The 16,611-nt window shown below is 56.3% G+C and overlaps 1 protein-coding gene across 1 annotated transcript in view; it reads right to left on the bottom strand.

Annotated features, from left to right (window-relative positions):
• Positions 1-15,697, bottom strand: part of CORO7 (coronin 7) — a 56,056-nt gene extending 40,359 nt beyond the window's left edge. The window contains exons 1-6 of the mRNA XM_019756401.2: positions 15,521-15,697; positions 13,081-13,177; positions 12,148-12,222; positions 8,181-8,251; positions 7,512-7,695; positions 4,413-4,489 (exon numbers count right to left, since the gene is read on the bottom strand). Of these exons, the coding sequence (XP_019611960.2) occupies positions 4,413-4,489; positions 7,512-7,695; positions 8,181-8,251; positions 12,148-12,222; positions 13,081-13,177; positions 15,521-15,580 (564 nt within the window). The 5' untranslated portion in view covers positions 15,581-15,697. The remainder of the gene's footprint in view (positions 1-4,412; positions 4,490-7,511; positions 7,696-8,180; positions 8,252-12,147; positions 12,223-13,080; positions 13,178-15,520) is intronic.
• Between the last annotated feature and the right edge of the window lie 914 nt (positions 15,698-16,611).

The raw sequence follows: 16,611 nt of genomic DNA, 5'->3' as shown, positions 1-16,611 counted from the left end.
CTCCTTCCTGGCACCAAGGGCCACTGGCATCTGAGCGGCACAGCTGCCGTGCAGAGCCAGGGGCCTGGGTTCAGACACCACCTCCAGCACTGAGGTGCTCTGTGACCTGGGCAAACCCGAGCCCTCAGGAGGATGAGGATGATGGCAGCGCCTCTCATGGGTCTGAGTAAGTTTCAAAACGTGGGAAAAGCAGCTGGGCCATCGGACCAGGGCTCAGATTGGATGCTAGAGGCTGGGCTGGTGCTGATGGGGGCCTGCGGGGTCGCGGCAGAGGGGGTGGCATTGGGCTTCAGGGGCACATATCCCCCTGCTGGGTTCACAGACAGAGTGGGAGCTCAGCGGGAGCTGCGCCATCCGTGAGGCCAGCACACCCCCTAGTGGCCGCCCAGAGAAGCGGTGAGGGGAGCGGGAAGGGGCATCTGTGGGGCTGGGCCCAGGCTTGGGAGGCACAGCTGCTCCAAGGCAGGATGGAGGTCAAGCCAGGAACCAGGAGGTTTCCCCGAGAGGGGGGAGATGGTGCCAAGCGGGGAGAGGATTTGATGGGAAGCAGAGTGTAACCCACACCCCACCCCAATCAGGCATCTGCAGGCAAACGCAGAGCCTGGCCTGGCTGACCACTGGCTGAGGGACTTAGGCTCCCTGCTGCTGCTGCTGGTGGGCCACTCACCAGTTTCTCGCACGTGTTCAAGACAAACCCACGGGCATGTCCACCTGGCCTGCGGTCACAGGGTGACACCCCTCCCGCACCATTTGTCACGGGTTTCCGCCATTTGATGCATCCACCCAGGATGCCAAGGCCCCTGCTTTATGACGGATGGCAGCAGTGGATGCAGGACCATGGTGCCCATGAGCACACGTTAACAGGTGACGCCCCGCGAGGCTGGCATCCTCCTCCAGGCAGAGCACCTGGGTCCAGGGACGGGACGGGAAGGGTGGGGTGGTCCACTCAGCACCACTCATGAAATGTGTGCTCCTCATCTGACACTAGGCTTTCTGGGTCTAGAAGGACGGGGTGTTCATTCTACTGGACTCAACTTGGCCTGGTTGCACTAATTCTTCCTCCCGAGACACCAGCAGACAAGGAACAGTTGCCACACTGGCAGGAGGGGCAAACACACAGTGGGCACTCAGAGCGTGGGTAGCTCATTGCCCCCCCAATTGTGATGGGTATATGGGGTTCAGACTCCTCATAAAGAAGGGAATGACCCCTCCTCAATGACGAGCAGGGGCCAGGCCAGGTGAGAGCCCAGCATGGGCGGTGGGCCACTGAGGCCAGTCCCTGCTCAGAACATTCAGTGTGGAGACCACAACTGTCCCCCACAGTGAGGATGCTGCCGCCAGCTGTTCCCTTCCTGGGGAAACCAAGGCACCTTCCTGCCACCTTCTTGTCACAGCCCTGGCTGTCACAAGGCTGCAGCTCTCATCCCTTCAGGCATCCACTGGAGCTGGAAGGCGGGGGAGCAGCAGGCGGCCCAGAGCCAGGGCTTTCATCTGGGGGATGGTCACCCCAGCTGCATCCACTCTGAGAGGGCCGCACAGCCTGGCCACGGACACGAGTCTCCTCCCGAAGCCCCAGCTGCTCCAGCCCACAGTCTCCACAGAACAGGCTCCAGGGAGCTGGCATTACTCCTCTGGACAGCAGCTGGTTAAAATGTACCAACCACCTTACAAATCATCATAGCCTCTAAGCCAACGCCCTGGTGGGAATCTAGGCCAGGGATGGGCAGGCTAAGGCCCGGGGGCCAAATCAAACCTGGGGCCTGATTCTGCAAATACTTTCACTGGAACACGGCCACAGCCACACTTACATATTGTCTGTGACAGCTTCTTTGTTACAAGGCGGCACTGACAGAGACAGCATGGCCTGCAAAATCCAAAGTATTTACTATCTGGCCCCTTACAGAAGTTTGCCAACCGCTGCTCTAGGCCAAGAAAGTCACGTAAAAGGCAGGAAAAAATTCTACATACAAATACTTTCACCTGTTACAACTTACAATACAGTGACCAGAAGTGGAAGTAACTGGCTCATTTCACAAATTTACCAGTTTGATTGAGCAAACTGGTAAATCTATGTGATAAAATATTTCCCCGGACATTTGTTACATTTTTGATGAACTGGGGAAAATGTTTATTATGCTGAACAAAAATATGCAGGATGGAGTAACATGGAGAGAAGGGTTTCAACACATATAGAAAAAGAGAACTAGAAAAAGCATGGAGAGCAAGATGTCAAAATGGTGACCTCGGCGGGATGATTACAGGTGATTTTTTTTGCTTGCTTCTTTACTTTTTCACTGCTCTCCAAAATTTGTAAAACAAGCATAAACGACTATACTTTGGTGATCATAAAGAGAAACCTGGGACGATCGCCTTCCAGCTTCCTTCTTCCTTCCCTCCCTACCTCATTCTGCGCCCGTCTCTTTCTCAAACACATGCCATGGAAACGCATGCCATGGCAGAGAAGGTTTCTCATTGGAGGGGGAGGTCACGGTCCAAACACAAGACTCTATCGAGGATGGTCCCCCTGCCTGGGACGCCTGTCCCCTCCTTCTCAGGGAGGGCTCATCCCTAAGAAACAGCCCTGACCTCCCTGTTTCTGGGAAGTCACGCTCACCAGCCTTAAGCCCAAGCAATGGTTACACGACCACTTCGCCCTCCAGCAGCGGCTCCTTGGAGGCCAGCAGCCTGGTTTTATTTACCTTGTGACCCCCAAAGCTCAGGCCAATGTCAGGAACCTACTGTTTGATGAATCAAATGGGGGGGGAGTTCAAAAAGAGTAGGAAATGGGGCTTCCAAGAAGACAGAGAAAAGGAGAGTTGGAAACAGGATCCCAAGTATGCAGAGCCCACGTTTTCTCCAAAGGAGAAATGCGCTCCCTCCCTCCACCCCCCTCCTGACCAACTTTTGCCTGCCATCCGCACTTCCCAGAAGAGCCCTTGCAGGCTCTTTCCTCACCTTCCACCCACTCTTCACACATGGCTTCAGGCCACAGCACACCCCAGAAAGTCCTCAAGGTCACCTGTGTCCCCAGTCCAACAGCTGTGTGTCCTTCAGCTCCTCACACTCTTCCCCGTGTCCCCGCCAGCTCTGGGGTAGACAGCCAGCCCTGTTTGGCTTCCCTCCTCCCACCGGCAGGTCCTTCTGTCTCCCACGCAAGTTCTGATCCTTCCTCCAGGCTCACTCTGTCACCTTCTTCTCATTGCCTTCTCTCCTGCTTGGGGGCACCCCCTATCCCTCCGCTGGTACCACATAAACACAGATGACGCCCATGCTTCCAACTTCAGTGCAGCCTGCTGCCCAGAGCTCCAGTCCCTGGACTGAACTGACACCGCCGCTTGGATGTCCCAGGTCCCTCCAACCCTACAGGCCGACAGGCACACCCAGAGTGCCCTGTGGGTAGCAGGCGTCTCCTCCAGCCTGTAACCCCCACTCCTCACACCCAGCCACCACAAACCCGCCGCCCTCCTGCCCAAGTCTCCAGGATGTTCCTCTCCTCCCGGGGAGTTGTCCCACCTTCACATTTGGGTACAGCCCCCCTGCAATGCTCTGTGCATACCGCAGCTGGGGAGCTTTCAAAATGCAAATCTGCTCACCTCACGCCACAGCTCGTCCTTCTCTGGCTTTAAACACTCCAGCGCTTTCTGGATGCTTCTATAGTAACAGGCACAACCCTCGTGCACTCAACTCTGCTCTCTGCACCCAGCCCTGCCTTGGCTCCTGCACCTGCAGCGCCTTCCGCCCAGCACCTTTCTCTGCCCCATGCCATCAACCCTTCCTTCAGAGCCCCTGCCTGAGGCCCCTGCCTGAGGCCAAGCCTCCACAGCTCCTCTGACCAGCACCTTGTGTCCCTCTCTCAGAGCTGGTGTCAAGGTTACAATCATTGTTTCATCTGTATGATCCCATCATGCACATCAGCCACCCCCACCAGCACAGGACTGGGTGGGCACAGGGTTTGGTGTCACGGAGGCCCCTGTGGCCCGCTGACGGGGTGTGGGGGTTGGCACAGTGCCCTGTGTCTGGATCCTAGCATGAGCCTTGAGGAAAGGAAGGCCCTTTGGACAGAGCAGATAGGCAGGCAGGTGAGGCTGTCTAAAGGTAGTGACAGGAACCAGATGGCACATTCCAGGGCCCAGCAGGGCCAGCTGGGGCTTTACCTGAGTCCTCATCTAATAGGGACCGCTGGCCCTGGTACCAAGGTGGGGTGGGGGCACGCAGATGTAGCTGTGAGCCAGAAGATGTGAGGGCAGCTGAGGTGGGGGAGGCTCTCGCGAATGCCCATCCTGATCTTAGTGTTCTTCTGCCTCCTAAATACCACCCAGCCTGACAGGTCAGCCCAGGATGTGTGCTCTGTACCCCATGGCCCCCACAGAAAAGGCATGCCTTGGGCCCCCCACAGGCGCTCGCCTGCTTACCTTGCACGTCGTGCCCACCAGCGCTCCGTCCCGGCTCCAGACAGCACCCTGCACCAGGTCCCTGTGGGCTGCCAGCTCTGTGAAGAAGCAGCCAAGGTCAGGAGGGGCTCCAGTGTCCCAACACCCTGCCCTGGGCAATGAGGACACCAGGGAAGTAAGTGGGCCTGGTTGAGGGTAACTCTCCAGGGCAGAGGCAGAAGCTGCCAGGGTCCCTTTCATGCAGGAAAAACAAGGGCAGCAGCTCCTTCCAGATATGCTATACCACACTCAGGGGCGCCTTCCTCAGCCCTGCCATCGTCCGGCCATGCTCCTCCTCTAAAGCCTCCCAAGGCTCCCTGCTGCTTGGCCTGCCTCTCACTTCCCACCCAGGCTCACTTCCGGTCACTCACCAACACTTCAACCCCTTCCTCCTACAACTGGCTCACACCAGCCCACAGACATGCTACACGCACTCCTGCCTGGGCCTCTGCTCGGGTCATCCCCTCTCCTCCCCCAATATGACTTTGAAAATTTGACACTCCTCCTGTTATAGGCTGACCCCCACAACCCCCAAAAATGTTGAAGTCCTGAGGCTTAATACCTGTGAATGTGACTATTTATAAGCGACTTTATTTGCAGATGATCAAGTTAAGCTGATGTCATCAGCGTGAGCCCTAATCCAGTATGACTGGTGTGCTTGTGAGAAGGGAAACTGGACACGGAGATAGACACACACAGAGAGAAGATGAGGTGAAGACACAGGGGGAAGACGGCCACCCACAAGCCAAGGAACACCTGAGGCTACAGAAGCTGGGAGAGGGGCATGGAACAGATTTTTCCTCGCAGCCTCAGAAGGGACCAGCCCTGCCAACACTTTGATTTCAGACTTCTGGTCTCCAGAACTGTGAGATGATACATTTCTGTTATTTTTAAGCCACTCAGTTTGTGGTCCTTCATCTAGGCAGCCCTGGGAAACCAACACACCCTCCCTTTAAGAGTGGAGCCTAGGGGCCGGCCCGGTGGCTCAGGGAGTTGGAGCTCTGTGCTCCTCAAGTCGAAGGCTGCCAGTTCGATTCCCACATGGGCCAGTGGGCTCTCAACCACAAGGTTGCTGGTTCGACTCCCTCAAGGGATGGTGGGCTGTGCCTCCTGCAACTAACAACGGCAACTAGACCTGGAGCTGAGCTGCGCCCTCCATAACTAAGACTGAAAGGACAACTTGACTTGCGAAAAAAACATCCTGGAAGTACACACTGTTCCCCAATAAAGTCCTGTTCCCCTTCCCCAATACAATCTTTAAAAAAATAAAATGAGGTGGAGCCTAAGTCCTTTGTCTTGAGTGTGAGAGGTGAGCAGGACTCAGCGACTGGCTTGGAAGGGATGGGATGTGACTTGCAGAGCTGGGTCATGAAAGGCACTGTGCTTCCTCCTTGCTCCTCTCTCTTGGATTAATGGTTCACCAGGGGAAGCTAGCCGCCATGTTGTAGGGCACTCAAGCCGCCCACGGAGAGGCCCATGTTGGGAAACAGGATTTCTGCCCCAACCGGCACCGTGGAAGTGGACCGTCTTCCACCCCAGTCAAGCCCTCAGATGACGACAGCCCCAGCCGACACGTCAGCTGCAACTTTACAAGAAACCATGAGGCACAACCACCCAGCTGAGCACCCCTCAAGCTCCTGACCCTCAGAAACTGATAATAAGTATTTCCCATTGTTCGAAGCCTCTCTGTTTGGGGGTAATTAAATCTACAGCAACAGTAACTACTATGCCAAAGTTCACTCCCTGGGATTCATCCCAGCCCTGCCACCTACGTGCACCGTGGCCCTGGCCAAGCTATTCAACCTCATCTGTCACATGGGAGCAGCAACACCCCCAGGGGAACTGCTGTCCTGAGCTGAGCAGCCATGAAGCCCTCACCACAGTGCCGGGCCCATGAGAAAGGCTTGAGATGATAGTTCCAGCCCTAATAACATCTGCCTGGTGCCTTGCACCTCTGCTTCAAGGGTTAGGCTGGTCTCAACTGCGCCAGGAGCCCTGTGGGGGCAAGGCCTGCACCTTGCACCTCCCATCCCTGTGCCACAAGATGCCTGCATAGTGGACACTGGCTGAAGCTCTCAGGAAGGGACCCGAGACACCCAGTTACGTTACTGACGGCCCTTGGCCCCATCCCCAGAGGTGGGGACATCGCCACGGTGAGCTTAGCCCACAGGACACAGGACAGCCCTGGGCGGCAAGTCCGTCCTTCACCTCTCAGCCTTGTCTTTACCCTAAAAAGGGGATGAGCACGTCAGGGAGGGCTCTGCAGAAAGGACTCAGTGACGCCACCACAGAGAACACCTGCGCTCAGCTGTAGGTCACACTGTAGGGTCATAACCAGTCAAACGCTCAGGAGTCCTGGCCCAAAGCTGTCAGCACCTATGCAGGGTCTGAATCCTGAATCCACCTGTCCCCCAGCGCGATGGAATCTGGAGGTGGGGCCTTAGGGAGGTGATCAGCTCAGGAGGGTGGAGCGCCCCTGAATGGGACCAGCACCCTTATAAAAGAGGCCCCAAAGAGCTCCCTCGCCCTTTACGCCAGCACCTGAGGACAAGGTGAGAGGACAGCTGGCTATGAATCAGGACGCAGGCCAGACACCAAATGGCTGCCACCTTGATCTTGGACTTCCAGCCTCAAGAACTACGAGAAATGTTTTATTGTTTATAAGCTACTCAGTCTATGGGATTTTGTTACAGCAGCCCGAACAGACTGGGACAATCTACACTGGCAAAATGAGAGGAGAAGCTGTAAAGGGAGCAAATCCTCATCTCCGGGGTAGAAGACAGTAGTTTGTTTTCAAAACTAAAATGACATACAATTCAAGAGGTAATAGTATAAGGAAGTTATTTAAACACATGGAGGAAAAAGCAGAAAAAAACAGCTAACCGAGATGAAAACAGATGCCCACGGAAAACGGAGAGGATGGGGTATTTATAAAAGACTTAGTTTTATATACTATGTACATGTTAGACTTTGATACGCACTTTACAACTCACGTTATCAAACACAAAAACAAAAACTGGATGCTGTCCACGCTGTCCAGGAGGGCACTGCCCACAAAGGGACAGCCAGTGTGGCACATACCTGTGAGGGGCTGCTGCTTGGCCACGTCCCACACCTTCACGGCCATGCCTGCTGCGCTCACCAGGATTCCGTCCACAGTGGGGTGGAACTGCAACACCTCCACCTGGGTGTCCTCAGGGCCCAGCACCAGCCCAGGCCCTGGAGGCAGCTCCTGGCCGGAGGCTGGCAGTCGCCATAGTTTCACCTGCAGGAAAGAGCAAGTCTGTGAGCCCAGGGCCAGGAGGGGCCTTGATGTCTCCAGCCAGCCTTGCCCGGGGCTGCCCGACCTCAGAGGTCATGCTTGGACACGGGGCTGTGCATCCGTGTTGGGGACCCCAAGGAAGGGAAGCTGGCTTGGGATCACAGGTGTGGTTGGAGGCTGGGGGAAAATGGGGGTGGGAGAGCCAGGCCTCCCACACCATCCCAGTCCTACTGTCCTCAGGTAGCCCATCAGCAGGAAAGCAGGTCAAGGCCACAGCTGTCAACACGCTGCAGCACATGGGAGCCAGAGTGGGCTGAGGAGCCGAGAAAGTTGGGGCTAGCCCAGCTCTGCAAGTCTGCAGAGGGGCTGAGGGGCAGCAGGAGGAACTAGACTGGGAGGGAGCAGGGCCCTAGGGCTCAGGGGGCTCAGAAGGCCCAACTAGGAGCAGGTGAGTCATCGAGAAGCTCTTCCAATGGGGCTCCACTCACCGTCCTGTCAGCTGAGCCCGTGGCCAGGAGGAAGTCATCAAAGGGAGAGAAGTCCAAGTCTGTGACCAGGTCTGTGGAAGAGGAATGGCTGACTCAGGCCCAAGAACCTGCCAGAACGTCCTGTTTCTAGCCCAACATGCTCTCTCCAAGGCTGGGAACCACGGCCCAGGGCTTCAGAGGTGATACCTTTGCACACATGGCAGCAGGCTCAAAGTTCAGAGGGAGGGCATCTCTGCAAAGCCCGGGCAAACACCACAGGCCCAGCCTGCAACACATTTCCCGGAAAGCCCTGTGGACCCAGGGGGCCAAGGGCCCAGCATCGGGGGGGTTGGTGGGACAACAAGAAGGAAGCTCTTCAGATTACCAGAAACCTACATTTGTCCCAAATCCAGAGCCCAGCACAGGGCCTGGGTCAAGAATGTGTGAATGGGCTGGCCCGGTGGCTCAGGTGGTTGGAGCTCCATGCTCCTAACGCTGAAGGCTGCTGCTTCGGTTCCCACATGGGCCAGTGGGCTCTCAACCACAGGGTTGCCAGTTCAATTCCTCGACTCCCACAAAGGATGGTGGGCCCTGCCCCCTGCAGCTAAGATTGAACACGGCACCTTGAGCTGAGCTGCTGCTGAGCTCCCGGATGGCTCTGTTGGTTGGAGCGCGTCCTCTCAACCACAAGGTTGCCGGTTCAACTCCCGCAAATGTTGGTGGGCTGCGCGTCCCCTGCAACTAGCAATGGCAACTGGCCCTGGAGCTGAGCTGTGCCCTCCACAACTAAGACTGAAAGGACAACAACTTGACTTGGAAAAAGTCCTGGAAGTACACACTGTTCCCCAATAAAGTCTTGTTCTCCTTCCCCAATAAAAAAAAAAATCTTGAAAAAAAAGAATGTGTGAATGAACACAAATGCTGGCCCCACTCCAGCCATGAGGGATTCACAAACCACCCAGCCCAACCTGCCCTCAGTACCTCCTTGGGGAGACATACATCTGTGCAGCTACAGCGAGGGGTGGGCTGTGCACACAGGGGTGACCCCGAGGTTGGGAGCAGGGATTGTCACATGCCCAACTTAGAAGGAGTTCTCTGCCCCAATTGCCCCTCAAAGCAGAGCTGACCAGTCCAATCATGGGAGTGCACGTGACCTGCACCCAAACAGCCAGCTTATCTCATAGGGGAATTAAATCCGGAATGGGAACGCCTAGTGACAGGGTGCCTTAGGGACTGGCCTGGGTGAGGGGCCGCCCGCTGGGAGTGAGCGAGCAGCTCCCACACCAGGACCCTCCTCAGGCCTGCGCATCCAGCTGCTCCATCGGGCCTGGAAGCTCCCCAGGAATCTCCTGATAAATCCATTTTTGGCTTAAGCAGGCTGGAACCGGTTTCAGTTCTTTGCAACCAAACCACCTGCCCTGCCCGGTTCTGGGGGGCTGACATGGGAGGTGGGGGTACACAGAGTGAGCCAGAGCCAAGAGTGGAAACGAGCCTGGTGGTTTCGGGGGCAGAGACGAGACCAGCTCCTGGAGGTGGGGGTGGTGAAGGATGTGAGCTGAACGGCCAGGCCCGCATCACCAGAGCAAGGAGCACAGCGGCCACCCTCCTGCCTGCCTCCCCATGGGGCCAAGAACTCCATTTTCTTTCTGGCCAGGGATAAAGAGAAGGGGGTGGCAAGGACAGGTACCCCTTGGGACAGCTCCAGCCTGGACTCTCCACCACAAACCCCTGCTTCCCCACCCTGTGGGCTCTGCGCGGGACAAGGCAAGGTCCAGGCCCGAAGCAGCAACTGGCGTGCGCAGCCTGGCACGCGGAGGGACTGAGAAGTGGTAACGTGTCTGATTTGAGTGTCTGGCTGTGCCGGAAGCCCGAGTCCTTCATGTGCACTTATCTCAGCAAATCCTCACAGCGACAAACCAGGATGGCACAGTGGCATGATCACCCAAGTGGAGGACGAGGACACAAAGACAGAGAGGTTAAGTAACTTGCCCTGAGCTACACAGCTAAGAAAAGGTGAAGCTGAGGGTCTGGCTAGGCAGTCTAGCTTCAGAACCTACACCCTCAGCACATGGTCACACTGCCTTTCCCAAATTGGAGCGGACCCCTGGCCCATCCCACAGCCCAGACATGCAGAGAGGACCCCTAGATGCCTCCCTGACTTCTGCTCCCTGGGCAGCTGGACCAACTGGTCCTGAGCCAGGAGGTGGAGGATGCCCCAACGACAGGGTGGCAGCCAGAGCCCAGCCCACCACAGTCCGCCCACCACAGACCCCTAAAAAGACAGAATGGCACTGGTGCCTCGAGGGCAGGTTCTGAGGGAGCTGGCATTCAGCTCCTCCCAGAGCAGCCTCCCAGCAAGGCTGCTCCTGCAGGGAGAGGCTCTGAACAGTGGGAGCCACAGGCTACAACCTGCCAACAGAAGCCTGGTTCAGCTTCTGTGTGGAGCCCCCAAGTTACAGGGGGCTCACCGCCTCATAAACATCACCAACTTAGGGCAGCTCCCCTGTGATAAAAAACACCTAGAAGCAAGCAGCACGGTGCCTAAGAACATAGGGTGGGATTCTGGTTCTGGCAGCATCCTCCGGCTGTCTGCAGCATTGCTGACTAATACTGGCAAGTTTCTAACCAATCTGAACCTCAGTTTTCTTAGCTGAAAAGTGGGTTATTTTAAAATCTGTTTCAAGAAGGTGTGAAAGTGGATGAGAAAGCAGACTTCTTATACACACTACAACATAGGTGGCTCTCAAAGCTCCATGCTAAGTGAAAGAGGCCCAACTCCAAGGACTACGTATGCTATTTTCCATGTATGTGAAATGTCTAGAAAAGGCCAATCTATAGAGCAGAGGCCGGCAAACATTTTCTGGAAAGGGTGAGATAGTAAATATTTCAGGCCTTGAGGGCCATGTGGTCTCTGCTTGACGCTGCTGTTAGGAGAAAGCGGCTACAGACTGACCACAGATGAAGAGGCATGGCTGCATTCCAATACAACAGTTCACAAAGACAGGCAGCAGGCCAGATTTCGGCACACCAGAGCTTGCAGACCTCTACTGCACAGGCAGAAGGCCGGAGGCTGCGGTGCCTGAGGGGGAAATGGTTTACACACAAAGCGGCACAAGGGATCTTCTGGAGAAACGTTTGAAAACCACAGTTATCAAATTCTTCACTTAAAAAAGGTAATGTGAATGGTACGTAAGTGATACCACACTAAAGTTGTTAAAAGCTTCAAAAAAGGATTAGGTGAGAAAACGCAGATAACAGACTTAGCAGGTGCAGAGGTCTCCGCCATCAGCATCAGGACTCCTCTACTGAGCTGCACACCCAGACCAGGGACCAAGGATCGGCCCCCTCCCCTCACCCAAGGCCAGCCAACAGGCGGCCAGGAACGCAGGCCAGAGGGGCTGGGCCCACAGCCACCACAGCTGGACAGGGAGAGAGGAGGCAGCTGGGCGCTGTCCTAGGACAGCAAACTGTTCCCTGAAATCGGGCAGGTTGCCAGACGGGCTGCTGGGCGCCCCCAGAAGCAGCAGTGGCAGACAAAAGCTCTCTTTGTGAGGGCCCATCTCCAGCTCTGCAGTCCAGCCCACCCCCTCCTTGAAGGGCCCAGAACAGGCTGTCTGGGGAGGAGGACTAGTGGCGAGGGGTGGTCTCTCGGGCTCCAGGAGAGGACACAGGACAAAGAGCCACATAGGACTGAGTCCCCTGTAGTGACAGGGAGCCAGCACCAGCCTGGAGTCTGGTGCTGAATGGTGCTTATCTCCCTCCTCCCAGCTTGACCACCTGGAGCACCCAGCTTTCCTCCTCTCTGCCTCGGCCCACATTCTCTACCAGGACCTGGCCTTCCAATCTAGACCCCACCTGTCAGGAAGCACAGTGAGGACGAAGGAGTGACCTGGCAAGCCACGGGGCTGTGGGGCCAGGTGAGTATGAATCCCTGACCCCAGAGAGGGAGAAGCAAGTTCCAGACTTCATGGCTCCAGACCTCACTCACCTGAATGGCATCCCAGGTGAGTCACATGTCTCTTGTCTTCTCCCCGGCCTTCCAGAGGCACGATGCCCACCACACCTGCCAAATAAACACAGGGTTCTGACTTCGGGCCTAATGGAAACCATCTACCTCCCTGCCCAAGACTCCCAAGGGACAATAAGACCCAAAAGCTCAGCCTGGGATCTTCCCAAAGCTTCTACCAATCATAAGATCACACACCTCTGGACACAGTGATTGGCCTCGGGTTAGGTGCTTGCCCCATACAAGAACCTTCTGTGACACTAGAGGTACAGAACACAGTGGGAAAAGAGGCTCTTTCTGGCACTGGGGGCCATAAAGGGTCAGCTTGGGGCCAGCAGCTGCTACTTTTCCCCACTTTACCAGAGAAAGAAGGCATCACCAAAGGGCAGCAGAGCTGAGGGACAGGAGAGAAGCCAGGGCCAATGGCACATGTGAGCTTCTGGATACATCTTTGCCTGAAGCCTCCTAGATTTCTTCAATATGCAAGTCAAAACGGTATCGCTTTTTGCTTCATTCAGTTTGAGGTCTGAGTTATCACAGGCAACCCAAAGGCCCAACCAAAGGAGGGAGCTTTTCAAATCTTTGTGTTCCTATTGATCCCAGCTACCCCCCAGGCCTCCAGACGAAGAGTGGGGAGCAGCATATGGGGCCAGCTGGAAACAAAGGGAACACCCTCCGGGCCATGCTCCTAAAGACCACAGCCAACATGGTTTATATAAAGTACACATGCATATTCTAACCAAGACCTGATTACTGCACAATGACCAGTTTGTAGGTGTCTAAGGCCCTAAATAGTGTTGACCTCTGACCCCAAGAAGCCCCTCTAAGCTTCCAGCCTGCTGTGAGTCTGCCCTTCTGCCCCACGCTACTTGGGTGATAATGTCTGAATCTCTACACCCATGTCTCCTTCCCTACCTGGACGGTCAGCGTTGAAGGCGATCAAGCTGCAGCTGGATTTGATATGGTTCCCACAAGAGGGGGTGGTTCCTGCTCGAATGTCACTGATCCAGGCCTGGAAATAAAGAATAAGAACAGTGAAGGCCAGAGCTCTCTCCAAGTGCCTAAAGCAAGGGGTGGGACATGATCCAGGAAACTCTACCTTAAAGCTGCACTATTAGAGAAGCATTCCTTTGGATCAAACCCTGTTCCTACTCATGCAGTACCTTAGAAAATGCAAAACGTTCTTGAAATGATAACCTAAGTCATAAAGGGGGTAGTTTTGCTTATTAAATCAGTTCTCCAACAGGGAGAGGAGGTCGTCAGAAAGAATCTCAGGCTGAACAAAGTCAAGAGGGTAACTGGGCAGTGTGTGCATGCGTGTGTGTGTGTGTGTTGTTTCTATTAAGAAGGAAAGAGAGAAGCAGAGTATGGAGCAGCACCTACTCAGAAGACAAACTCATCTTCCTCAACTGTATTACTGAAGGTCTCCACCTGAGTCCAGGGTTCTCCAAACACCAGGAGAAAACACCCAAGCCCAGAGAAGGGGAAAATCAAGGCCTTTCCATGAAGTCCCATAGGTGGGTGAACGACACCCCCCCATGAAAAGGCAATAATGTTAACAGCCCCACACCCAGAGGGGCAGAGGAGCCCTTTTTCTGAAACTAAGATCGGCGAAATCCACGTTTTCTCTGTTGGTATCAAAGCATCGTTCATCACTCCTTCCTGCCACCCAACAATCAAACACCTGTATTTCCCAGACCACCCACCCACAGTATCCTGGAAACCACCTCCAGCACCCAAGTTTCAATTTCAATGTTCACCTGCCTCGAGTAGAAAATTGTCATCTTACATTATTCTTCCCTCCTGATTCATGTTTACTGTATAAACACAGTGACAGGAAATAGCTTTGAAAAGAACTGATCACCTGTTCTCCCACCTCCCTAACATAAACTTTTTAAAACTCCCTTTGCAATCTGTGTTTCCGTGCCTGTCTGCTTACCTTCCCCCACCAAGGAAGAAGCCCCAGAGCCCCTCAAAGACACTCCTGACCCTTCTAAGCAGTACTTACTGTACTCAAGAGAGAAAGTCTTAATGCAAATCTGAGAACCTCTCTCCCCACCCCCATCCCACCCACTTTCCACAGCTCCCCATTGTACTCAGAATAAAAGCCAACTTCTTCCTGTGGCCCTTGGGCTCTGCAAGACCACTCTGGACTTGTCAAACACCATGCTTTCCCATCACTGCCCTCCATCATCCTGGCCCTTTCCACTCCTCCACCAGGCTCTTTCCCACCACCACTCTTCCTGTAGTGGCTGCTTCTCATCCTTCTAGCCTCAGCTTAAATGTCACCTTCCAGCAGCCTGCCCTGACCACCCTGGTGAAATTAACCCCTGCCTCACTGTCAATCTCCATCCCAGCCACCCCCCTCCCGCCACGTTCCTCAGGGCACTTATTAAAACTCGCAATCCCTTGCATGACTGTCCGCTCGCTGGCTGTCTCCCTAGTGAGAGGCACCAGAGAGGACAGAAAGTGCTGTCCTGTGGACTGTTGCGCCTCCAGCAGCTGGGCACAGCACATGGGAGGTTCAGAGGAAATATTGTCCAGAGAATGAAAACCAGTCTTGTGTCCCAGGCTGCCCTGACGTGCGTTTGCCCCTGATGGGGTCACTAGATGGGGTCAGTTCCTAGGCCCACTTATGGGAGGACACGCCAAGGCCTTCCAAACAACATGGGGAGCGGCTGATCAGGGCTGGCACCATCTCCGAAGCACACTTCTTATCAGGCCGGCTGCTCTTCCGGAGGTCCGAGGAGCTCCCCCAGCACCTCAGGGCTCCACCTTCTCGGGCTGCTCCAGGCCCCACCCAGGCCCTGGTAGCATCACTCCGAGGAAGGGAAGAGCTTGCGCCAGCCGCGAGAGGAGGAAGCACCGGCGGAAACCCGAGGGAGGGGCGCGCCTCTGTCCGAGGGGCTCCCCCTCCAGGGACACACCCGGGCTCGCCGAGGCCAGGGACTATAGAAACATCTGTCCCACACACAAGCCCCGGGCAGGGGCGATCGGGACCGCAGGAAGGAGAAGCCGGCGCCAGCAGTGGCCGCGCCGCGGCTCCCCAGCGAGGCAGACCGGAAGCCGGGAAGGCAGGCAGCCTCGCAGGCCTCAAGCCTCCGCCCGGCCGGGCGAGCTGCGCCGCCTCGGGGGTCCCGGAGCCAAGCGGGCGGGCCGACGGACCGCGGGGCTCACCCAGCCGCCAGAGAGCATCCAAGCGAGCGTCCCAGCAGCTACCGACGGCGCCCTCGCGGCGGCGACCGAGCGGCCCCGACGCCGGGCCCGAACCTGAAGGGGGCGCCCTCAGGCAGAGGGGCTTCGCAGTCCCCGTGCGGGGCCGAGAGAGAAAGAGGGGGCGCGGGACCAGGCTCACCTCACGGCGGGGCGGCCGGGCCTCCGTGTGCCGGTACTTGGACACCTTGAAGCGGCTCATGGCGGCGGGGACCGCGGAGCTTGCAGCTTCGAGGACCCGGGCGACCACCTTCAGGTGTACCGCAGGCAGCAGCGACTCCCGTACCCTCCGGCTCCGCCCGCGGCCCACCGCCCTCGGCCACGCCCAGACATGCCCCAGCCAATTGCAGCCGGCTCCGGCCCACTGGGCCCCGCCCTCGCCACCTCTTCCTCCGCCCGTGCGCCGCCGGCCCCGCCCCTGAGCCAATCGCTAGTCGACCGCCCTGCGAAACCACGCCCCAATTGCGAAGGGGCGGTGGCGCGGGTGGGGAGGTCACGTGCGGCGTGCTGTCCGCCCCCGGCCCCTGGTTGAGTGCGTCGCGAGTGGGGGAAAGAGCCCGAATTTTGTGTGCAGGGATTTGCCCCAAGAGGCTTTCAGGGTGCAGAGACGCGCCCACTCTGAGGAGGAGCGAGAGCTTCCATTTCAGAAACACTCAGTCAACACTCAGGGAGAGAGGAGCCGCTGGTCCATGGTGCACAGATAGTGAGTGGCAGCGGGGGAGCGGGAGTCCAGGTCTGACGCAAATCCCTGTCCGTGGGATCTTCCCTAAAGCCTCTGCATACCACCCACCCTGCTTAGGCCAGGTGGGCTCGGCAGGAGGGATGGGACCTTCGGCATCTCCTTATAAGGGCATGTCTTGGCTGCAGGCCTTGGGCGCGGTGGGGCAGGACTCTTCGAAGGAAATCAATGTATCATAAACATATAAACTGAAAGGCCGAAAGACAAGGGCAATGGAGAATCCATTAAATAGCCAATATGCCCAACAGGCGCTGCTTGCTATCCCAGGGCAACTTGGGAGAAAAGAGAGCGGGCTGTTCATTCCCCGTGGGGCCATTCATTACACAAGCATTTCTCTTCGCTTTGAAAATTGACTCCGTGATTCCAGAATATGCTTTCTGCTTGAGAACAGACAGAACACCTGCTCGGGCGTCTGGAAAAGGGACTTTGATCTGAGGCATGCGAATGATTGGTCGGAAACGCCAGCTGCTGTGAAAAGTCCCTTTGCGCGGTCT

Source organism: Rhinolophus sinicus, linkage group LG18, assembly GCF_036562045.2.
Source record: "Rhinolophus sinicus isolate RSC01 linkage group LG18, ASM3656204v1, whole genome shotgun sequence".
In the NCBI taxonomy this organism is placed as follows: Eukaryota; Metazoa; Chordata; class Mammalia; order Chiroptera; family Rhinolophidae; genus Rhinolophus; species Rhinolophus sinicus.
Note: the sequence above shows the minus strand (reverse complement) of the source record. Positions and strands in the feature narration are given on the sequence as shown.